This window comes from Daldinia vernicosa (assembly GCF_022497035.1).
Source record: "Daldinia vernicosa strain CBS 139.73 unplaced genomic scaffold F5Y00scaffold_25, whole genome shotgun sequence".
NCBI lineage: Eukaryota > Fungi > Ascomycota > Sordariomycetes > Xylariales > Hypoxylaceae > Daldinia > Daldinia vernicosa.
The window spans coordinates 111,130-134,739 of record NW_025953941.1 but is presented as its reverse complement, the minus strand read 5'-3'; the positions used below and the strand labels follow the sequence as shown (position 1 = coordinate 134,739).

The 23,610-nt window shown below is 46.9% G+C and overlaps 8 protein-coding genes across 8 annotated transcripts; 5 read left to right on the top strand and 3 right to left on the bottom strand.

Annotated features, from left to right (window-relative positions):
• Positions 1-177: 177 nt before the first annotated feature.
• Positions 178-1,094, bottom strand: F5Y00DRAFT_237765 (uncharacterized protein). The gene is made up of 4 exons (XM_048007877.1): positions 969-1,094; positions 814-864; positions 383-696; positions 178-312 (listed from the first exon to the last, which is right to left on the bottom strand). Exons 1-4 carry the CDS (start codon positions 1,063-1,065, stop codon positions 304-306), a joined length of 471 nt encoding a protein of 156 aa, XP_047864493.1. The 5' UTR covers positions 1,066-1,094; the 3' UTR covers positions 178-303.
• A 1,769-nt stretch (positions 1,095-2,863) lies between these two features.
• On the top strand, positions 2,864-4,447 carry F5Y00DRAFT_82674 (uncharacterized protein). The gene is made up of 2 exons (XM_048014206.1): positions 2,864-3,242; positions 3,315-4,447. Exons 1-2 carry the CDS (start codon positions 3,116-3,118, stop codon positions 3,986-3,988), a joined length of 801 nt encoding a protein of 266 aa, XP_047864492.1. The 5' UTR covers positions 2,864-3,115; the 3' UTR covers positions 3,989-4,447.
• A 696-nt stretch (positions 4,448-5,143) lies between these two features.
• Positions 5,144-5,691, bottom strand: F5Y00DRAFT_270066 (uncharacterized protein; the record flags this gene model as incomplete). The annotated part of the gene is made up of 2 exons (XM_048012551.1): positions 5,144-5,572; positions 5,665-5,691. The coding sequence occupies 2 exons, from the start codon at positions 5,689-5,691 to the stop codon at positions 5,147-5,149; spliced, it is 453 nt and encodes a 150-aa protein (XP_047864491.1).
• A 1,450-nt stretch (positions 5,692-7,141) lies between these two features.
• On the top strand, positions 7,142-9,069 carry F5Y00DRAFT_262348 (uncharacterized protein; the record flags this gene model as incomplete). Its single annotated transcript, XM_048011367.1, has 3 exons — positions 7,142-7,838; positions 7,908-8,123; positions 8,465-9,069. The coding sequence occupies 3 exons, from the start codon at positions 7,142-7,144 to the stop codon at positions 9,067-9,069; spliced, it is 1,518 nt and encodes a 505-aa protein (XP_047864490.1).
• Positions 9,070-9,915: 846 nt separating this feature from the next.
• On the top strand, positions 9,916-10,712 carry F5Y00DRAFT_237761 (S-adenosyl-L-methionine-dependent methyltransferase). The gene has a single exon (XM_048007876.1). The coding sequence runs from the start codon at positions 10,022-10,024 to the stop codon at positions 10,631-10,633; it is 612 nt and encodes a 203-aa protein (XP_047864489.1). The 5' UTR covers positions 9,916-10,021; the 3' UTR covers positions 10,634-10,712.
• A 597-nt stretch (positions 10,713-11,309) lies between these two features.
• F5Y00DRAFT_237760 (uncharacterized protein) lies at positions 11,310-16,003 on the top strand. Its single transcript, XM_048007875.1, has 2 exons — positions 11,310-14,419; positions 14,557-16,003. Exons 1-2 carry the CDS (start codon positions 11,572-11,574, stop codon positions 15,651-15,653), a joined length of 3,945 nt encoding a protein of 1,314 aa, XP_047864488.1. The 5' UTR covers positions 11,310-11,571; the 3' UTR covers positions 15,654-16,003.
• A 1,778-nt stretch (positions 16,004-17,781) lies between these two features.
• On the top strand, positions 17,782-20,485 carry F5Y00DRAFT_237759 (uncharacterized protein). The gene is made up of 3 exons (XM_048007874.1): positions 17,782-18,467; positions 18,543-18,568; positions 18,734-20,485. The coding sequence occupies exons 1-3, from the start codon at positions 18,326-18,328 to the stop codon at positions 20,348-20,350; spliced, it is 1,785 nt and encodes a 594-aa protein (XP_047864487.1). The 5' UTR covers positions 17,782-18,325; the 3' UTR covers positions 20,351-20,485.
• Positions 20,486-20,597: 112 nt separating this feature from the next.
• On the bottom strand, positions 20,598-23,135 carry F5Y00DRAFT_237758 (uncharacterized protein). The gene is made up of 5 exons (XM_048007873.1): positions 22,098-23,135; positions 21,484-22,039; positions 21,242-21,426; positions 21,118-21,184; positions 20,598-20,941 (listed from the first exon to the last, which is right to left on the bottom strand). Exons 1-5 carry the CDS (start codon positions 22,885-22,887, stop codon positions 20,665-20,667), a joined length of 1,875 nt encoding a protein of 624 aa, XP_047864486.1. The 5' UTR covers positions 22,888-23,135; the 3' UTR covers positions 20,598-20,664.
• Positions 23,136-23,610: the final 475 nt, after the last annotated feature.

Here is a 23,610-nt window from a genome sequence, read left to right as displayed (position 1 = left end):
AGAGCATAAACGTAAGGACGATGGTATGGCCATATGCATGGAATGGTGTGGGTGGTTTGTTGCATTTGTTGCGTCCCCTCCGTCACATTTTTACTTTTGGTCGGATACATTGTGTAAGATAGGCTATGTACACAACACTCCAAGATACCTAATACTGAAACCGTCCAATTGTATCTCGTACCCCTTTACTTGATCGGGAGTATTATGTATTTTGATGCCCACCACCGGCCGGACGTTCTCTCGCGTTCGTCGCAGCAGGGGATTACAGAGGGTCTCGTAAATAGCGAATTTTAGTCAGTCCATTTAGTACCACTGTAGCACATCAGATTAACAGATATCGTACAGAGATGAAACTAGTTAAGATGGATATAAATAAACCTACCACAATTCCATTTTCCAGCCCGTTGGGCTTCATTCCGCTTTCAATCTTCCCGAGACAAGCGCGGATGCGTTGGACGAGCTGGGCGGCGTACTCGGGGGATGGGGGCTTCGGGGTAGGTATGCTAGTGTCGTTACGCAACAATATGGGGGCAGGGACAGAGGAGTCCGGCGGCATGTTCCCGTCGATGGCGGCCTTGACATCGGCTACGTCGTCGGCGCTCCAGGCCGCACCCATGATTACCGCGTAAGGTGTTGTGGAGTACGAACCGGTTCCGATGGTGCTGCTTTGGGCTGGGGGCACGTTGCCACGGAGGACTGGGAGGTAGACATGAATTAATTCACTTGATGCCTTGCGTATTTAAGTGATGGGGTCGTGATAATAGATAATTTAAGGATGTGAAATTCGGAGCCGGGATTATGGATGCCACCTACTGAAAGGCAGCTCGGCGGCTGTTGGCTTACTGCCGAGGCAGAAGAGGATTACTGGATGGTAGTATACGTGTTAGCATATATATATATTGTATCTTTTCGAAGTCTTATTTAGATGATCGGGTTCCTAGGTTATCCGATCTTTGCGGCTCACTCACCTTCATACTCGGGCTTTAGACCCTCAACGACCATTTTCCCAACTATTTCTGCCTTGCCACAGACGACGATAGGGATCGGTCTAGATAAACCGGCCATGGTGAAAAGATATAAGCGTGAAGTGCTAAATATTACCTACACTCTAAAGCCGGTCGAAATGATGGAGCTCAGGATAAAATCGAGACGGCCCTCACTATTATATCAGCTTCATTCGAGGCTGAATCAACAAGTCACGTTTACAACAGGGGTTATATACCTTGGGAATCGGTCGATGCTAAGATTCTAGCTCTCGTGTCGTCGGTCCCGAGCGAACCAGAGTCCAACTACCATTTAAGGCAAAGGAATGCGATGCTGATTGGTAGAATCGCGGGCTTGGGGTTACAGATGGCCGTCCGAATCTAGAAATCCCGTAAAAACAAGGATCGCGCAAAAGGTCCCTTAAGATTTCCTATAGATCCGGAAGTGCGCAGGCGTTATTCATTGGTCCTTGCCGTCTGGGATCTGCCCGCTGTGGAACCGGCGTCCCGATGAAAAGCTGCAAAGCTAGTCGTCGCTACTTCGCGAGGATATTCACCGCCGTTCGCTACTCCGGTTTTGGGTCGAGACATGCGTGTGCGCTATTCGATGCAGGTTTCAGGGCTTTAGGTAGTAGTTGGTTATATTAAGCTCGGTGCTCTTATTAACTGACCGATTTAATCCTCTTGCATAAGATGGCGTAGCTACTTAATAGGTATCTAACCTTCTTAGCTACACATGTCTCACTTACACGCATCTCTAACGAGAAACATGCCAGTTATCGCCAACTATCGGTGAAAAGGAAAAAAAGAAAAATCTACAAAGTAAGGCCTATATCAATCTCGTCCTATTTCGCCTATAAAAAGTATAAATCGTCGACGTCAGGAGCAAGGGAATAGTTGAAGCTCGACCGGCTGACAGAATCATCTCAGGTTCTCCATTTCTCCCATGATGGTCTATTTACCAAAATTCACGATGATTTCCCCGGTTCTATCTATATTCATATTGTCTTGCTTAGTATTAAGAAAGCTCTATTATCCCTTAACATAATCGAGGCTTTGGCGAAATAATATCATACGGATCTTACTTACGTCGATAGTTGCCTTTGAATGTACCCTTAGTTATTTCGAGGTCGCTGTGGACTTATATTCGAGACCTGGTTACGTTTTGCGAGTAGGTATTTTGGACTCGACGGATGAGAAAAGGATGCGATTATATTGAATCCGTTTGCTTAATCTTGTGATTGCCCATGTTGTAGTTCACGATATTTATGTAGTACCTGAGTGGAAATAGTGGCGTTGTTCTTTTGGGTAGGTCATATCTCGAGGTACTCCAACTAACATATAACATACGAAGAGAATATAACCTACGTTCATATCGGATCTTACGAAGGTTAATCAGTATTTTTAATAAAGTTGTAAGTCATATCCTGCTTTGACCCTTTCAATGAATAGTATTACTTTCTAAAGTCGATTATCCACAACCGGGTAGGTGTTTAAAAATCTGTATTTCTACGCTCAAGTCTAAGATATATCAAAATTCAATAACCCGTTCGGTTACTTCCGTGAATTTATTACTTACCCGGTTCCAATTTTGTCAAGGCCAGTGATGGCTGTTTATATGTATTTTAAAAAGATCGCTCGCTGTACATCTTGACTGGCGACGACATCTCGAAATTGGAACAGAATCAGTTTATCAGTGATAAGATAAGGTCTTGACGTACCTTACGTAGCTTTTTAGGTACCTACGTGTAGTGGGTACCCATAGTGGTCTGTGCGTACAAAGTACATCTCGAGCTACCTAAATCCATTCAGTCCATTGTTTTCCTGGCGAACGCGTCCTGCTATTCCAGGTGCTAAATTAATATAAAGCTTAAAGGTAACCTAACTTTACGTACCTTTTTTTGAGTAGGTACCCGCGCTGCGACCGATTGCCCATCCCATTCTCAATTCTTTACATTCCATCTTTCTCTCGTCCACCTTTACTAATTTCCACCAAGCACAACTACAAGGTCCGCGGTGCATCAACAATACCAATTTTCTACATCTTCATCTAAGGTTATATTTCATATAATCCTTTATTATTTCATCCTCGACAACTCTTACCACTACCGTCGCGTCGCGCATCCATCACGATGTCCGACTACGCCTCCCTAAAGGTTCCAGAGTTGAAGAAGCTCCTCCAAGAGAAATCCCTACCTGTAACAGGTAACAAGGCCGACCTGATCGCTCGTCTGCAAGATCACGACAAGTCCCAGAATCGTCAGTATTTAATTTAAATATCTTCATTTGTCGCGATGTAGCCTTTATCGTGCACATACTAATATCCAATAGCCGCTCCAGTTCGCGAAAACGAGGACGAGATTGATTATAGTGATGATGAAGTCCCGACCACGTCAAAGCCTTCAGAAACTGCGTTAGCTGCCGAGCCCGTTGAACCGACACCAGCTCCAGTTGAAGAGAAGTCTGCTGAGCCTACTGAGCCTGTGGAGAGTGCGCCGGACGCTGCTCCGACCACAGACAAGCCGGCTGAGGATGAGACTGAAGAAACTGTCAAGACAGAAGCTCCAAAAGAAGACTTCTCTGCGCACCTCCCTGCATCTAACGCAGATGAAGAGGCACGTAAGCGCGCCGCGCGAGCCAAGCGATTTGGCGTAGTTGAGAATGACGAGGACAAGAAGAAAACTGAGCGCGCCGAGCGTTTTGGTGTGGATGAATCCTCTTTGGTGAAGGGTCTCGATGCTGCGCTACCCGAGAAGAGGCCATCGAAGCGAGGCCGAGAAGGTGGTGGTAATGCCGAAGGTGAACGAGGCGCGAAACGACAAAACCCCGGTGGTCAACAAAGAGGCAAAGGTCGTTTCCGCCATGGTAGAGGCGGTCGGCCAAATAACGGTCCTCGAAAAGAGGGCAGGCCGACCGGCGCAAAGGGGAAGTCTGGCATTCTAAACGATCCATCCGAAAAGGCAAAGGCCGAGGCGCGAGCAAAGCGCTTTGCTGGTGCTTCTTAAACAAATTGGAGAAGACGTGCCATCGATCCAGTAGAACAGATCAAGACTAACTCTAGCAGTACACTTCAGGGAATACTACCTGGAGAATGTTGCTATAGTGCCCCATTTTCCTATCACCGCAAACGCAAGGTGCCGGACAACTTCGAGTCGAGAGGGATATTACACCGCTACTATGCACGATTATCTTCGGTTGCCGCTGTACACTAGTTCGTCTCCTTCGTTAGCCTATCGCGAATAATGACCTTCCGACATTTCTTGTTCCAGGCCTACGCTTAATTACATCATGAAATACCATGCCGTCGTTTCTATACTACCATTTAGGCGGATGATATTAGATAAAGTCTGAAAATCACACGCCTATCCTTGAATAAACGATTCACGTGAACGAATATTAGTCTGCAAAGTGAGCCCGTCAAGATCGACGCCCAGCGAACGCACCTTACCCGATTGCGTGCGACCTGATTTCGCTAGGCCCTTCGAAGTCCAATATCTGAGCGTTTCACTCCAGTTACACCTCTCTCCTTCCCCCGATACAGTGTAAAGGAGATTCTCAGCGGGGCGTTGGGTTCACCAGATAGCCGTATGAGATATTGGCGATACTTAGTCGTCGTTGGATTAAATGTCACCTAGATAATTTCAATATCAACATCTAGCTCGCATTGCACTTAATTTCGAAATTGCATTTTTGCACGATTCGTATCTTACATAATAAGAAGAGAAGACGCTATTATAGAATCCGAATTCGGCTGGTGTAAGGTTCCATTCTTGCTAGTCAGAACATAGAGGGGTAGTAACAATAGTGACCAAAAGGGGTTCCAAGCCAAATAGGGGTATTACGGATAGTAGACCACGAGGAGAGGAAGACCTTTGGATCATCTTACATTTGATCAGTATTCCTTAAGTGATATAACCAAGAAGTCACCCGGCATCTTCCCAAGAGCACACCACAAAACCGAGACTATAAATCCCTCTTGGTATCTCTTTACCTACCTTCGCAATAGCACGGTCAATCATGTCACAGAAAACGGAATGATAGCCAGCAAAATGTGAATTCATATTAGGTTCTGTCGCTAATTTGTAAGTGTGTTAGTAGTAAGTCGCATCGTTCAACCTTAACATGAAATAGTAGCGCTTCTTTCTCGAATCATACCCCCAGAGTCAATGTCCGGAAAGGTTCCAACCAGCCCGTGCGTCGTGTTCCATGTCAGCGAGGAATCGGGAACAAGAAAGTTCCAGAGAATCCTTTGCTTCCGAATTAGTATTCGACTTCCGCCATGGCGGTGGCTTCTGGGAGGCTTCCATCTTCGTACTGCGGCAATCGCGGGCGATGTGACCGTGTCCGTAGCATTTATGGCACACGATAACTGATGCCGGCACGCTGTGGGTCATGTTAATAGTTTTCCCTATACCTTCATCGTCGCGAAAAGTCCCGTTCGCCAAAGCGAGATCTCGGAATTGCTGGCGTTTTCTGTTATGTTCGTGTTCCGGTGTAGTAATGGCATTCTTAATGACTGCTCGAACATGTTGTTTTGCCGTATCGACGCTCTCCTGCGTATCCGCCGTGATGAGACAATGTAGAAGTTCCTGGTAAGCGTCAGTTATCGACTCGTCCGGGCCCACGAGGGTTGGCGCGGCCTTTGCCTTCTTTCACGGAACCTTGGCCGCGAATGACTGACTATAGAGGCGTGAGATTTGGTGTTCATCTGGCAGTCTGTATTATAGAATGGCGTTCCTTCTCTAGACGTTCTCGGTGGCGACGATAATGTGTGTTGATTCGTTTACCTAATGAGTCGTAGAGGGGTTCAGGTGATGGAGATCTGCGACGATGATTAGCGAGGGCAATATCGCCTACGTTAGGTTTTTAGGTGATCTCTTTGATCCGGAAACATAATACGTATGCGTCAATATGTTCGCTCGTCATAGGCGCCGCAATTGAGGTGGTCCTCATCGCGGTAGTAAATGCCCATGGGGATGGATCTACTGCTTTATAGGTGATTTTGGCTTGGTATGGACTAGGATGATTTAAAAGGGGTGTTAGGGCCATGGCCTAATAAACTCAAGATGCTCGATCACCCGAGCATCTTTAGGCAGTCTTTGTCTCTAGGTAATAGCTTAGAGCCTCGGTTTGAATGGTTCGTATATAATTACACTTTATATACCTGTTGAATAGCTAGAAAAGTTTGTTGCTGTACGGATACCCGAGAAGTAAGGCCACTCAGGTACCTACCCAGGGTACATACCGTAATGCGTACAGGCAAAACAACTGCTGACAAGGGGTTTTTTAAGCAGCAGTTTGGCTGAATAAGGGCTATTGTTGAGTTATTCAGATTGCATAGCCATAGCTATAGATTATGGGGTCACACTAAATGTTACCTTGCAAACCTCCTTACCTTGCCGACCATGAAGGGTTTCTTAAAAGCTACAACATTAACGATATGGACGGAAGTTTTCGTTAAATAATCATATAATATAGCCACAGTATTTGAACGTTTCGGACCCCACGAGTACCATCCTTTGTCTTCGAATTGATGTATCATCACACGTTTCCAGAAAGACACCTGGTAGTAAGGAAAATAGTCATGGCTACCTACCTAGGTATTTATCAGTATACGTATAAGCATAGCAATTTTTATATTTTATATTCGAGCTATACGTTCAGGGTGCAAACTTCCTATTCTCGAGGAATTTTTTGTTCGCTCACGCGTTGCCGCAACACCAGCTAAAGTTGCGGCTATTCTCCTTCGACTTAGGAATTCTCATCCCCTTTTCAAAGAGTCACAGTCTCGAATAAGGATGACACTAGAGGAAGCTCCAATTTTTATTATAAAATAGGGCAAAATAGAATTACATTATCGTCTTTATACCATACAACTCGGGATTGTAGCGTATATACGACAAAGAGAATATAATTTTATTCCGGATCCATATTCCTTTGTCGCCTCCCAGACGTTTCCGTAGCCGTCCAAGGCGTTATTGTCTCGATATTAACGTTCAATATAATCCTACAGCCAATCCACAATATGATCATGCAAACAATGCATTTAGATACACAAGTCACTTAATTATATCCTATAGTCTAAGCAAGTCGAAGCTAAGTATTCCTAATAATCATCTAACGTAGTTCTAGATTATTGCAACTAAGCCAACCTCACGATGGCGGCGCCGCAGTCGGGTGTTCCAAGAACTTTCGGCGATCCAAAAAAACCGCGTTATCGAAATTACCATCCTAGAGGGACGGTGAATAAGAAGGATCGTGCGAGCGTCCTAATTTACCTACAGGATATTCCGGTGAACGCGACCTTCCCACGTACCGGAGTATTAAACCGCATACCTGAAGAACTTCACCAATACATAAATTACGCTCCAATTGGATTAGAATTCCAAGACGGCCGTGTAGCGACGAATATCTTTGGTAATGACGCGGCTCATGAGTTGCTAGCTGAGTTCGACTCAGTCATTGAATTTTCGAATAACGGTTCACAATGGATCCACGATACACTAACAGAGGCTTTCGGCCGAGATGCCTTTCGTGGCTTAACCCTCCCAGAAATGCTGTCGTTGGTTAAAGGGTGGTGTCATGGATGGTTTACGGCCCGGAATCGATTTATTGAATTTGGAATGAACCATTGCGTCAGCGTTTGGCAACGTCCTGAGGTTTATGCAGCAAATCGGCAAAGAACGGATATAGCCAACGAAGTTCTTCATGCTCCTAACATCGAGTTTGACGCCGTGTGGGTGTGTGTCCCGAATGTAAACGTCACTGCGGAAGTTGGTCGGAACACCAGGGGCATGACAAATGCGGGTTTCCGAGCTTTATACCGCTTGAATAGAATTGAAGCTATTGCAATTAGTATGCGTGTAGATTTCTTCTACCGGGGCCTACTACTAAAATAAATACAAAGCTAATCTAGCGGTGTAGTGCGAATAGCAAAACAGAAAAGCCGCGATGGCACGAGCACTAGATACGGGCGCTTATTCAGGTGGATTGTTTATTTTATCAATCAATATACGAAATGGAAGGTCACAGTTTATGAACAATACTGCATGATGTCCCAGCGGAGTTATGATGACCATGCTGCAAAAAAGAATTTCCAAACCCAAGAGTGGGACAAGCATGGTGGCAAGACGATTGAAGGTATGTATAAACATGTTGTTACTCTTGTTAGACTTAGGTTCCTCGAGCCGTCGTCAATGATATTTAGCAGTTAATATTATATTTACAATAGCTAACTTTCGGTAGTAAGTATTGCAGCTAAGTAACTTTGACTCACGCCCGCGAAGACGTTTTTTTATTAGATCTCCAGAAGAGTAAGATAAAGAAGCTGACGGGATATTATTTGGTGTAATAGGTTACCTTCGAAACCTGGCTCTACTGGACTCTTGAAATGGTCCGATTTATCCAGGCTGGTCTGGATATACCAGCGGCGGTGCTGGCCGAATTTCACTCCGGTAGACAATTAATTTACGACCAGATAGGGTCGACGAACTTACCTCCACGTGGATTTAGGTTAGGTAGCGGGTTAGCTGGTAGACCGGAACATAGGGACTTTACAGGAAACACTATAATGGATATAAACTCTCAAGACTTCACTTACGAAGTCACCACGGTCTTACCAACAACACTCCCTATAGGCCAAAGACATCTTATGCGAGCAGACCCAGCTTGGTGCTTGGAAACCTTGCCAATCTACGCGTCTCCGAGGCCAATACCGGTCCCGCGGGCTCCGGCGCAAGCTTTCAACGATAGTGTAGATCCATCAGATACTTATGTCGCCGCAGCGATGGCACAGGTAGTCACACAGTCGGACGACGAGGTATCTTCCCAGGACTACGACGAGGAGGAGGAGCCCCCCTACAGTATCGAAATCCAGGACGGAGTCGGGCAGAAGCGGAGCTTAACCGCGCTCAAGGGCCGGACCGCACGCTTGACTACCTCCGCTCTGCTGCGAAACGCGCTCTGGAGCGCAGGATCTCTAAAGCGCCCGGCCAGGACGCCGTTGCGCTCGGTATTTTCCGGCCGAGTGGCCAAGAGGCGAAAGATCAACGAGCCTATCGCACCCGCCGCCGCCGAGGAGGAGTAGCCGTTAACACGCAGAAATTATGTGCGATTTCCAAGGGTTTTCCGGGGGTCGTAAGAATCCTCGAGGATACCCCCTTTTCCGCCCCGTCGGTGGGGCTATCATCACGGCGCTATTGCTTGCTCAGCATGATAATGGAGCATTTGAGGTTTACCTTAGGATATTTAAGAGGATATTGTGTTAGGCTATAAAGCATTGCCGTAGCCGGGAGACTTTTTATTTTCCTTTTCTAGTATTTCGTCTTATAGGGATTGGTTCGAGTTTTACGGATATTAAAACAAAATCGCTAGAAAAAAACACAGCTTCTTCAAGGCCTACTTAGGAAATTTATTCCACATCTACTTGAGTAGTGTCTTGCTTCGGTGGATGCCGGAGTGCACTTAGTGGGTGTATTAAGTTGGAAGCTTGAAGTTCAGGGTTCAGCCGAGAATGCAATGGGAACGCAGCGGGTTGGATATGAACTTCACTCTTTTGCGCTGGCTGAAGGGTGGCTTGTTGCAAGGGAATCGTGTACTACAGTCGAATAGGTGTTAGGATATTTTAATTTCATTAATCTCATTTCTTCGTTTTTTTGACATTCGCTTGAACAAAAACAAGACCGACGTAATGAGTAAAATGTTATATATGATATTGGACACATTGAAAGCAATTCCGCGTATTTTCCAAGTGTCAGTTGGATATAACGTATATCGTTAACCCCTATTGGTGAATGAGGACTCTTTTTTTTAAAAAAAGTGGTGGACGTAAGAGGTCCCCATCAGATTTTACCGTAACTGGAAAGTGGGAAAATTACAGCTTCACATGATTTTATGGGTCTTGGGCGAGAGAGAGAGAGAGAGAAAATTAACTGTTGACACTATGTATTTCGAGAATTTTAAGTATGGAAGTGATTTTCAATCATCCTGCCTGTCACATCTACTTGGTGGTGCAGCGAGCAAGCCCACTTTGATAAACCATGCCCGCCGACTTCGAGAAGCAAAGTTATTGGCACGAGAGATTCTCATCTGAGACATCTTTCGAGTGGCTAGCATCGTCACAATCTTTCATGTCCATCATAGAGCCTTACCTCTCGACGTTCTCACATACTGTCGAGAACACACCCCGAATCCTCCATCTAGGCTCAGGCACAAGTGACTTGCAGAACTGCTTTCGCTCCAGAGGTTACTTAGACGTGACAAACGTCGACTACGAACCGTTAGCTATCGAGCGCGGACGCCAGCTAGAGCAGGTCGCCTTTGATGACGTGAGGATGAAGTACATCGTCGCAGACGTAACGCAACTCGCTTGCGACTTCTTGCAAGATCAGAAATTCGACATAGTCGTGGACAAAAGCACTGTCGACGCGGTCTCCTGCGGTGGGACTGCGGCTTTTTCGAGGATGGCCTCTTGGGTAAAGAAATACCTTGCTGATAGTGGGATCTGGATCTCCCTTAGCTATTCTTCAGTTCGCTTCAATATTGAGCAACTTCCATTCGACGTCGAAGTCATAGCTAAGACCCCAACACCTAAACTCAAAGAGAGTGATCCGGAGATATACTATTATTGCTACCTTCTTCGGCCCAAATGAGTCGGAAAAGGACGTATCCCCTTGACTGGCATTCAACTACACCTCCACTATTTTCAGTATCAGTACTTAAGACTTGACGTCGTTCATTAGGTAACATAATGGGAAAAGGTTCGATAATTAGTACAAACCGTAAATATCATCGGTCGATTTAGCCATCTTTTCTTTCCTGGCCAATCCTTATGTATCAATACTGAAAATAGTGGAGGTGTAGTTAAATGCCAGTCAGGGGAATAATGCCCACTAGAGTTTATTAATTAAGAGAATTATGAAAAGTGATATTATATTGACTTGTCCTGTTTGCTATTGACTAGAGCTGTGACACAAACTACGTGTCGAAGGAAGAGGAGAATGAAGTATTATTTGTTAGTTGGAGACGGGACGAAATCTATTGATAAAAAGGCGGGAAAGGAAGAGAATATACATTGGTACTTAACACCAACCTATGGAAAGCTGCCAAACGTTATATGTAATGTGCCGCACTGCCGCTGTGGGGACTGACATGGAAACAGAGAAGCTAACCTAAAAGCTGTTAGGTAAAGCCGGAGCTTTTTCAGGTACCTTAAACTCGCTTGGTTTTAGCTGCGTCACTTGGGCTCCACTACAAATGGTAAGGACTGGGATATATTTGGTGTAAAGCATAGAGCGATGACCTCATACAACACAGCATGATCCAACTCTCCAACATGCCGCACATCCAATGGGCATATTCAATATATCTTTTTTGCGCCTCTTGAATCTTGACTGGTGATGCAAGCAAGAAACATGTTTCATGTGCATTCTTAATACTTTAATATTTTAATATATTTTTCTCTATCTCCTCTATAATCTCTGATCTCTATCTCCTACCACATAGACGCATTCCCAAGCACTTCCTGGGTCTTATTAACTATTATTTCTCTCCATGAATGATATCTAGTTAACGCTTGTGCAAACATAACATGACGAACCAGGCGGATTTTGAAAACGATGCGTCGGGAAGAGAGTACGGCAAACCTCACGATGCCAAACATAAAATCCCCACTGTCCAGAGTTATCGGCAACACAGAAGAGAATTGGAAGGTCAGCTAGAAGATGAGGAGCAAGCGCAACAAGGACCAGAGGACGAGTCGAGACCAAAGCGGGCGTTCCAATCTGCGAAAGCTGTCATCCAGGGTAAAGATACTCCCAAGTCTCAACATGATCCATACCCATCTACGAACCGTAATTATGCCGACAACGCCCCATATGCCCCAGAAGAAGAAGGAGAAGAGAAGGAGGAGGAAGACACTCGATCTAAAGAGACACATGGTTCTATATATGATACTGAAAGAAAGGAGGAACCTGATGATCATCGGGAAGATGGCGGTAGGAAGGGAGGCGAACAAGAAAAGTCGGCAACAGAAGCTGTAGTAAGTGCTGTTGATCCGAAAGAAAAGCGCAAGGCGATGAAGAAGACCAAGAGGCATGGTGGAGGACGTGAAGTCACCGATCCCGTTACTCATCTACCAATTGTCATACACGATCAGACTGAGAAAGATCTAAACTCTGCGCCTCAAAATATCCCAGCGCCAGGACTACACCATTATACTGCCAGCGGACCCCAAGGTGCTTCTAAGTCGGACCAAGAGTTGGCATCTGAGCGTGATGAGTTGCAACGGGCCCATAATGGGATGCAGAGGGTATTCCCGCCGCCAGACTTTGAGCGCACAAAACAAGGACTCGCCGCCATTTACGAGCAGACAGTCTATGTTGGCCTAGCTCTAATGGGTACTCTGGCTGTTGTTCTACTGTTAGCCCCGACAGTTTTCATTGGGCCGGGTTGGTCCGTCCTATTCAGCACAGCTATGTTTGTTTGCCTAGGAACAATGACCGTCATCGGTATGGGGAAATGGGTAAGTAAGAAAACTAGCGAGCTGTTTGAAGACGAGACTTGGGAAGCTGCGCGACGAGAAGAGCAGGCTATTCTGAATAATTACGAGGAGCTCCCCGAATCTGCTCAATGGTTGAATAGCTTGCTCTCGTCCATCTGGCCGCTTGTTAATCCAGACCTTTTTGCTTCCCTCGTCGATCAAATCGAGGATATTATGCAGGCATCCCTTCCCAAGGTTATTAAGATGGTCAGCGTCGATGATATGGGACAGGGCAGTGAGGCTATTCGAATACTGGGTGTGCGATGGCTACCGACTGGTGCGGCCAGTCAAACAGTGGGCTCTGATGACCAACTTCAAGGGGATGAAAAGGGGACCGGAAACGATCGAACGGACCCGCAAAATCCTCAACAAGGCGCCAATGGCCAAGAAAATAACACTGACGAGAAGGGTAAAGATCCGAAGCAAGAGGAACAAGAAGAAGTGGCCATGCGGGAGGGGATGGAGGCGGAAGAAGGCGACTTCGTGAATATGGAGCTTGCGCTCGCATATCGGGGCCGCTCGTCCGGCAAGTCAGTCAAGGACAAAGCCAAGAATGCCCATCTTTACCTAAAGTTTTACCTTCCAGGGGAGGTAGCTATTCCCGTCTGGGTTGAGCTTAAGGGCCTTATTATGACTATTCGACTCCGACTTCAATTAACACCAGACCCGCCATTCATATCCTTATGCACTCTAACCTTCCTCGGACAACCAAAGGCTAGTATCTCATGTGTCCCTCTTTCAAAGCATAGCTTTAGCTTGACGGATGTTCCATTAATATCTTCCTTCGTCAACTCGTCAATCGACGCTGCACTTGCGGAATATGTGGCCCCTAAGAGCTTGACTTTGAACTTAAAGGACATGCTCGTAGGAGAGGACTTTAAGAAGGACACGACTAGCTTAGGTGTTGTCTGGATTTTCATTAAGCAGGCGCGCGGCTTTAAACAAGGCGACGGTGGGATCGGACCTATGAAAGGCTCAAGTGATTCGTATGTCACTGTATCGTGGGGTAAATTCGGCAAACCAGTCGCTTCGACTCGCATCATTACGGGTGACGACAACCCAAACTGGCATGAATGGGCAAGCATTCTAGTGACTCCAGAGGAGGTAAACGCCGAGGAAAAGCTGCGGCTCCAACTATGGGATTCGGATAAATGGTCGGCAGACGACGATCTAGGTCGCGTAGAAGTAGACCTAAAGTCTCTTATGAAACGTCCGAACAAATCTCAAGACCGCGAGGATAGATTTTCTGGCCAAGATCCCGACGAGACGATGCCAGGATCGTTACAATGGTCTGTCGGATATTTTTCGAAGACGAGAATCACATCTAAAGAACTTGAACAGCAAACCGTCAATAGAGAAATACGAACTCACGATCAACTTAGACGTCACGTTTCGGAATTATCTGATCATAAGCTGCGGGAGGCCGGCAAGCCATCGGACGATGAAGAACTAAAGCAACAGAAAGCTCAAGACTACAGGGAAATTGAAGAAGCCATGATTATCTCAGCCCCACCATCTGACGAACTCGTCTCGGGTATTCTCAGCGTCCAGATCCACAACATCACGGGGCTCGAAATACAGAAACTTCAAAAGCAAGATAAAGGAGACGACGGCGATAATGAGGATGAAGCCGAGCAGAGCGATGACATGCCCGACAGCTACTGTACTGTCATATTCAACCATAAAAAGATCTTCAGGACAAGAACGAAGCCGAAGAATTCAAAACCTTTTTTCAATGCTGGAACCGAGCGATTTGTTCGGGACTGGAGAGACAGCGAGGTTATCATCAGCGTATGGGACTCTCGCGAGCGGGAAGATGACCCGCTGATAGGGATTGTCTATCTTCCGCTGGCGAAGGTGTTTGCAAAAAAGAGCCAGATGGTGGAAAATTATCCTTGTAAGTTGAGATTGAATCCTATTCTCGTATTGGGTTATCCTACCCAGGAGTATCATATCTGGACCCAATATTGCCGAAAAATTCAACCCTGATTTTGTCTCACGTCACCACAAATAGATACTAACATGGCATTATAGTAGTTGGAGGTATTGGATACGGTCGGGCTCGTATTAGTATGGTTTGGCGAAGCGTGGAGCTTAAACTGCCGCCAAACCTCAGGGGGTGGGATTATGGGACCCTAGAGATACGCGGATTCATTCAGCCGAAAAACGATTTACCTCGGTCCTTGACAGAGCATCGCATCAAGATACGCACGAACTTAGGAAAGGCGAAGATGTATCCAGAAAATGGCCAGTGGGTGTCTAAGGGTAGAAAGGAACACGAGGCTGTGTTCTTGGCAGTGCGCAATCGATATGCTTCGGCCGTGGTGATCGAATTTCGCGAGTCTATGCTTGGACCGGACAAAACAGCCGCCTTCGCGGTCATGTGGCTCTATGAGATCGCCGATGAGGAGAGTGAAACCCGAACCTTAAAAGTGTGGAAAGGATCGAAGGATGGCCTCCGTAAAGCCCAGTCATGCTGCGACTACAATGGCATGGGTGATGGTGAGCAACCTCTAGGCGAAGTTGAGCTATCGTTAAAATTTTGGCGTGGTCTATCTGGCTATCACAAGAGCTATGCTTCTCAGGCTAAGAATAATGACCTGCGGAATGTTATGGAATGCTTAGACACAATCACGGACGAAAAGCTCGATGACGACGAAGACGAATCTGAACACGAAGGCGATATGACTGATGACGATTCAGGAGATGAGACACGCAAGAAGAAGCTCCGTGTCCACACCAACGATGATTCGTCGTGCTCTAGCTCCGACGACGAGGGTGAAGGCACCGGATCCGGGACGTCGAGCTCTTCTCACTTGTCCGATATCAAGAAATTCAAAAAAGTCAAGAATATCTTTCGCAACCCGGTAGATGGAGCCAGCGAAGCGGCTACGTCGGTGCTTGCGCCGGGGCACAACAACCCAGACGATGCATCTAGAGGAGTCCGAAACCAGCTGCGCGACTACAAAGACCACCACAAACAGCTTCACCGCAAACATCGTGGCATTATGCAGTGGAGGGCAGCAAGAGAAGCTAACCACGTCGGGGAGAAACTAAGCAGACTCAAAGGAAACATCAGCGGAATATTCCATCACGGGGAAAAAGACGTCGGCGTCGAAACTGAGGTATGAGACCATATGTAGGTGCCTAAATGGAGTCTAGCTCCCGTATGCCGAATTCCGCGGACTACGGATGTGTGGGGTTCCGGAAGCGGAAAGGGGAAGCTGAAAAGGGTTACAAGAAGTGTGGGAAATGTCTATGCGCGGACATGTTTCACCTGCCCATTTTTTGCTTGTAGGGCCTTTTAATGATGCCAAGCTATAAGGAGAAACGAAAGCTTCTATTTTTGCTTCTTCGAGGCGTTGTTTAAGGCTATGTATTTATTATTAACAAGGGCTTGTATTTGGATGGATGTAGTGTATTTCGTACGGATAGCCGTAAATTATAGCCAATCACAGTCTAACCCCGGTTAGATACGCCGCGTATGTGCTTTAGATAGGGTATATTTAAGCTTGATTAATCTCCACTGAAGTTGAGTTACATATGTACGGCTTGACTCAGGTAGGTATCATTTCGTAGTAGTATTGAATTTCTTCTAGAATAATACTTGGATCATTTACCACGTGTCCGGACAATTTCGTTTGTTTGTACATCATGTAGGTACCTAACCTGACCTAAGGTAAGTATCCAGCTTATTGTAAGACTTTACCTATGTGTAACGTGTTTTTGGTCCAATACCGTTGGTATATCACCGATTACCGTATTACGATGAGATTTCTTGCCCCATACTAACGGGGGATACCTTGAAAACATATTGACGAGAGAGAGCCACGACTTCTTACATGATGAGGAGCATCGACTGCCGAAGAAGATAAAATAGGCTATGTATTAGTAATAGAAATCTGTCTCGGTTAACATCGAATTAGACATCTCCCCGGACGAACAACCCGGTGATTAAGACGTTTCATTGGTGGTAAGTAATATAGTGAGACATTATGCTATGTATGTACAAAAGGGGGCACGTAGAATAGCGCATTAATACATGTAATTATTGTACCTGGTAGGAAAGCGTTAGAATGGGTGTGGTCCACTCACACGTACAGGGGCAATAATACCCCTGATGCCGTACCATATAGGCGGTAGAAAACACTACTATTATTTGGTACCAGTCCTCAATTCGCCTCAACTCTAGTTAAAGCTCTATCTCAACAAAATACTAGATATGATACGACCTTTTCTCTCAACAACTTCGACAGTATTAGGGAATTACGTATTAAGATAGGTAAGGTAGGTAAAAATTAAACCTCTATTAAGTACCTAAAGATACCACACCAATCAGAAGTTATCAGCAATAATTTAAGAGCAAAACAAAAAGAAGGAAATGGTTTCATACATACCTCACATCCTTCATATCGATAGAGACGGGATTAGCGGTGTTAAAAATCACGAGAGCTGTCCGGAGTTGCCCTATGTGGTACCACACAGTAAGAAGTCCTGCCGATCTGGACATCGGCCGGGGAAGGATTGGTACCCGGGATGGATACCATTACCTCCGCCGCCATGGTAGATAGGTAGGTATTGAAGGTTGCGAATTTTCGGGTCTCACATAAGCTTGACCGACCCGTACAAACTGCCAAGGCTAGTGTATGTAAGACGGCTTTGGCAACTCCTATTCTAATGCGTCCGGGGTTGACCAATCAATGCTCCCCTTTTTTAGGGCTGAGATAGCTACAGATATATACTATTAGGTATGTACATATGTATTAGAAAGCCACGATATCATGTGGTATTGTACCTACGAGCCAACCCGCCGGCATCTCAACTGAAAGATGGGGGCCAGCAGCAAGTCAACCGGGCCGCTGATAACCTTAAAGACAGACGATCGGTATCCAGGATCAGGTCATCCGTAGCGAAGTGCCGGCAGCTAATTTTCTGATCCGTCAGATGTGCTCGTGGCTTACAATTGCTTGATAACCATGGGAACTTCTCATGTGTACGGGCCCCGGGCCCCTGTGAGATGGGATTTTCCACGGAGATCGATTTAGGCAACGCTTATTTTCTTATCCTCGGGTATGATTTGCCAGTGCCAGAATACTATGGGAATCCTATGCATGGCCTTGCTGGACCATGCCGCCATGATGCTATTAATGATGCCCACATGTTATCCACATGCCACCAAGCTGCTAGCCGTGCCAGCGCCATGCCACACCACCATGCCAGCAAGTCCAGTTAACGTTAACGTAGAATCAGCCTTGGCCGATGGAACTTCATCTTACCACATTGCGGGGCCAATGACCATGACTACCTACCTACATACTGTGTAGTCCGAATCCTTAACCAGTCCGAATGCCGCAATTCGATCATGTCCTTACCTTGCGTAGTGTAGGTAATAATACGAAATAACTTCCCTAGCTGCCCCTATTACATACGACGTTACCATCTAGAATCTGAGAATCTGGGCAATATACTTTATTTATGTATACGATCTCCATAACTATCGCCAGCGACTAGGTATCCCAGTTTTTGGAGCTGAACCCCTGCATCGCCCTGGCTTTCCAGACACTGCACTGGCCTACAAATAATTTATTTGGCGGATAAGTAATCAGTCGACTACTTCCGTCTATCGGGTCATCATCATCGCGCTTCGAATCAGGTTCGCGACGCAAAATAACGACAAAAAAAATCGAGATCACAACTACTATCCCGTACGGAAATAAAGCCGTATTAGATTAAGACAAGAGACAACAGCCGGGTATAGAAAACTCATAATTCAAGCTAGAATAAGCATTTCCCGTTAGCCGACATGAGACAGACTCGTCGGAACAGCCCCAGCAGCCTCAGTCAACGTTCGGCACAGACTTCCGATTCGTCGGAAAAGAGTAGTCGACGATGCGACGGATTAAAACCCACAAGGAAGAGGGCGAGTAAGCCCAAAGTCCGAACAGGTAAAACTACCTAATCTATCCCCGATCAGCTCAAGATGGGACCAGTTAGCTAAGATCTTCTCCACCGTGCAATAGGCTGTATTAGCTGTAAAAGAAGACATGTTAGTTCATCTTTACAACTTCCGGTTCCTCTGCTAGTTATTCGATTGTCCAGGTGAAGTTATCAGGCCGTGACATTAGCGGTCATGATAGTCACAGCTACTTACTCCCTGTTGACAGGCTATCAGCTACAATATATCACAGCTAACTAACTCAACTGTCTATAGGTCAAATGTGACGAAGGCAAGCCGTCTTGCGCAGAATGCGAGCGTCTTGGACTGATGTGCGAGGGTTATGCTCCGCCTAAAATCAAGACGACCTCATGTAGGCCTGAAAGATTACTGTTGCCAAAGCCGAAGCTTGCCTCGGTACAGCCAGCCAAGGTTGCTGCTCTGTCTCAACCAGTGGACTATCAGTCACCAACTCCGCTGATGCCCACCTTTGGCTTTGAACTGAATGAGGACGACAGGTGGTACTTTACTCTGTTTAGGGATCAGATATCTCACGAGCTTTCGCCTTACTTTCGGTCAAACTTCTGGTCCCGGACGTCTCTTCGAGATAGCATGGTCAACAGATGCATTCATCATTCTATTCTTAGTATAGGTGCCTATGGCCGTGCTCTTATGGATCTCCGCGAGGGTTATACGGTCAACGGCAAGCTGTGTCGGGCGTGGTGGCCTCCGTCGGTACTGAATCGACATCATCAGGCGGCCCTTGTGCATCATGCCAAAGCGCTTTCTCATCTACGATCTAACATCAGGACATTCGGGATCGACGGCCGTTTAACGATGGCGGCAACCCTCTTATTTATAGTGTTCGAGAATATGCAAGGGAACTATCTCAGCTCCGGGAATCTCATACGCAGCGGCATCAAAGTTTTGAAAAATATACGGGGCGGAGGAGATTCCAAGTCTATTTTACGGCGTCAATGGTATCGATGTCTGTCGGCCCCGCGAGACGAAGTAGACGAGATGACCACTATGTTTGCACGCCACAGCGTCGCAACCGCGTGTGTCCCGTTCGCGCACGGGAAATTCGCATACCATATCCTCCTTACCGAGGACGAAGACGAAGACGGCGACACCGGACTAGACGGCCCGTTTACATTTTCGGCTCCGCAGACGCTCGAGCAGGCGAGGCAAATATGGGATCATCTGATGGTGCAGATCGCAAGTTTCCAAAGCAAAATCGCGTGGCATAATTCGAATCCCGAATACGACTTTGACGAGCCCGCGGCCTTCCGCGAGCAAGCCATGTACCTGGCTCAACTGAACGACTTGGGTATCGCGCTGGATTCCTTGCTATTTAGTACCGTAGATAGCCGCGATCGCCAAGGCCTCGAGCTGTTGCGGATGCATCACACGATAGCTTTCATATCTACATCGTGCTGCTTCGATTCGACGGAGATGATGTACGACCAATACATACCCCAGTTCGAAGACGTGGTTCGACGATGCAAGCAATTCGCGGATTTCCCGTCGGAAGTAACCTCTAAGATAATGTTTATCAACGAAGTTGGTCGATTGCCTTTGCTAGCTTTCGTAGGGTTGAGGTGTCGGAAGGCCAGCGTTCGACAGGAGGCAGTGGAGTTGCTGTTGCGGTGCGACTGGCGCGAAGCAACCTGGGACAGCGAGAACCTCGCGAGCGTCGTGACCGGCATAATGAAGCTCGAAGGGCAGTTGGATCCGATAGACCCGGATTACTTGACCCCTGCCAAGGACCGCTACACGTGGACGAATATATTCTGGGACTTTGAAAAGCGGCAGATGCTCCTCGAGTACACCAAGGCGCTGCCTAACGAACTTGGCGAGTTCCACAAGGTTAGCTATGTGATGGGTGTCTAGGACTTACTTGGTCGTCTGGGCGTATCTTGGGAATATCACGATAGGTTAGGGGGTTGCGGCACGTATATCGACTAAAGACACTAGAATTGATAAACATTGCTCCAATACGAACTTTCAGTTTAACTTATGTCTAGGTACCATCTAACTCTTAGTTCAGATTACATCAAGTCTAGCAGCACTACTTGTTTGCCTTTCGATGATAGTCTCAAGACGCAAGTCGAGAATATGTATTACTACTACTAGTTCGTAGCAAGAAATGTGGACTGTATTCAACGCACGGCAGGAAAAGTAACAAAACAATATTTCGAAGTCTCTCAGCGCTTCGCCTTCCTCGCCGTGTGTAACGCCGAGAGCATATCTTCCAGAAGATCCTCGTCGTGCCCCTCCCTCTTACGCTTTCCCCCCGTGTCTGTGTCTGATATATCGCTCTCAACCAGAGCCATACTGGCCTGACCACCACTCTGACCACCCCGATTACTAAAAGTGCCCCGCCGAGGTTGAGTAGGGACATGTCCAGGATATTGAGGGACTTCCCACGGCTGAATAAACTTGAGTCCTTCAGCTCCAAGGTCCGTATCCCAGTAGTTACGACTATCGCAATCGTGTAAGTTAGTACTCGCTTCTATAAGTAGGGGGGTGAGGAGGGAGTAGGGGGGAGATCTCAAAAACCATGACTCCTTTCATTTCTCTAACCAAAGGGCCTTAGCTCTTGAGAGGGTATATATAAGGTAAATAAAAGACGCAATAAAGTGTTCTTCGTTACGTACTCTATGGTCGGGTATTTGCCCTCCCTATCATACCCACCATTAAGCACTTGATGTGGTTGGTGGAATTCTACGAAATATTAGCCCAAGGTCTTATTTTTCTCTTGGAATATTAAGAATAGCTTACTCGCGGATAAATTCTTATTATAGATCGGGCCGTCCCGTCGAATATCGTTCACGGTCTTTGGGAAAAACTGCCGGTAACGCGCCTCGCGACCCATATTCTGGAAAATATTACGTGCAGACCTTGGCGTGATTCGCCTGCCATTTTGTTGCCAACCCTCGGAGTTTGTAGACACAGATATTCGGTAACTGTTGGGATAGTTTTAGTATCATCATCGTGGTAGTTAGATCTTGACCTTTACGTACCTGGGTTGGGCGTCGGTACCCTCTGGGCGGTCGTCAGACTTGACCGCACATGACTCCTCGGTACATCTAAAGGATGATTTGCAATGAGGGCAGGAATACGGGTTTGCGCATATAACACATGAATATTTCCAACCGCAAGAGGTACATCTAAGCCATGGGCGATGTTTTACGCAATACCAGCCTTTTGTCCAGCGTTCCTCCTGCATTCTTTTCCTTTCCCCATTATGCTCATGTTGTCCTGGTGGTGGTGCATGTCTACACCACCGGCCTACGCCAAGGTACGTAGGGGCCTTTGTGCTATCCATACGATTTACGAGTCTGTTGCGTAGTTGTACGATGTTGTTGTTGCCTGTTCGGTATCTCCGCCAAAATTCGGCATTGTTCTCGGGATATGTGGTGAAAACATTAATTAACGCTCTTATATACGGCATGAACCAATTGTCGAATAGATCAACAATTTCGTTGTTCCTCGCCGGCTCCGAAGCCTCTACAGTACCTTTATAGGATAAAAAGCTATTGATTGTATCTACATCATTGGCGAAGTCTGCATAAGAGACTGAATGAAAGAGGTCAGCCCCAGAAGTTAGAATAGGACAGCCGGTACTATTACTTACCTAATCGAACTGCATGTTCGTATTTGATTTTATAAACGACCTCGAAAAGGCCGATTGCCGTAGCAGAGTCTATCTGAGAAGTATTAAACTCGGTGATGTGGCGGCCAGGGAAATGAACTGCCCAGTTACTAAACCATTCAACCATTCGAACATCATCAATCATTGATGCCGAGTGGACGGCGGCGCTGAACCATCGCGTTGAAAGTGTTATGCTCGTTTCGTCTAACAAGTCCGTGGGCTGGTCCGTGGGATTTCTGTCCTTGCGATAATAATCTCTCATAAACCGCAATCGACCCATCATCGAAAACCCTACGTAAGTCATGATCTCGTGGTGGAACCCCGAATTCCTAAGCTCGTCAACATTCCAACCATACGCCTCACCTATCGATGAGAACAAGCGGTCGGCGGCGTTACCCCGGTTGGACGTTTCTAATTCCGCTTGAAGCCTTGTCAGTTCTTCGATGATATCATCAAAGTCATTCAGGATATCCCAGGCCGTTGTGTTCGCGTGCATTCGTCTAACACTAAGCTCTCCATTGGCTTGAAAATCATTTGCACTCCTATCCCGTGAGTACTCTCCCGTGTTCGACAGCTCGCGCAAGATTGCTTCTACAAAATCCTCTGGGTCTTGTAGTGTATGGGCGTCTTTAAGGACTATCATGAGGTCGTAAGGATTGTGGTCTTCACCTTGCTTCAACGGCGCCCTCTCGGCCGGCTCCCTATGATAGTAGCGGCTCGAGACCGGTAGACTCTTGAGATACCATCTGCCACGAGACTGTATCCTATTCATTATATCCTCTTTGATGTTTTGCCAACGCTTCCTTAAGGGAACCGGAACTAGAGGAGGAGGAGGTCGACGAGTTGCACGGCCCCCCCGTTGCGCCCGTTGTATTTCTTCATTCTCAGCTACTGTGCGACGCCAACTAGGATACCCCTGAGTTAACCTCCCATGCTGAATCAACCTTGAAGCAATTGGCGGATTGCTTGGACCTTGAGTGCCTGGACCTTGAGTGCCTGGACCTTGAGTGCTTGGACCTTGAGTGCTTGGAGGGTCAGTGGGAGCGGAAGGGTTAGTGGGAGCGGGTGGGTTAGGGGGAGCGGGAGGGTTAGTGCGAGGCCAAGGGTTAATGGGAGCCCAAGGGTTTTTGGGAGCGGAAGGGTTAGTGGGAGCGGGTGGGTTTTTGGGAGCGGGTGGGTTTTTGGGAGCGGAAGGGTTAAGGGGAGGCCAATCGCTAGTGGGAGCGGGTGGGTTAGTGGGAGCGGGTGGGTTTTTGGGAGCGGAAGGGTTAAGGGGAGGCCAATGGTTAATGGGAGCCCAAGGGTTTTTGGGAGCGGAAGGGTTAGTGGGAGCGGGTGGGTTAGGGGGAGCAGGAGGGTTAGAGCGAGGCCAAGGGTTAATGGGAGCCCAAGGGTTTTTGGGACCGGGTGGGTTAGGGGGAGCGGGAGGGTCAGAGGGAGGGTCAGAGGAAGAATCAGAGGGAGGGTCAAAGGGAGGATCAGTGGGAGCGGGTGG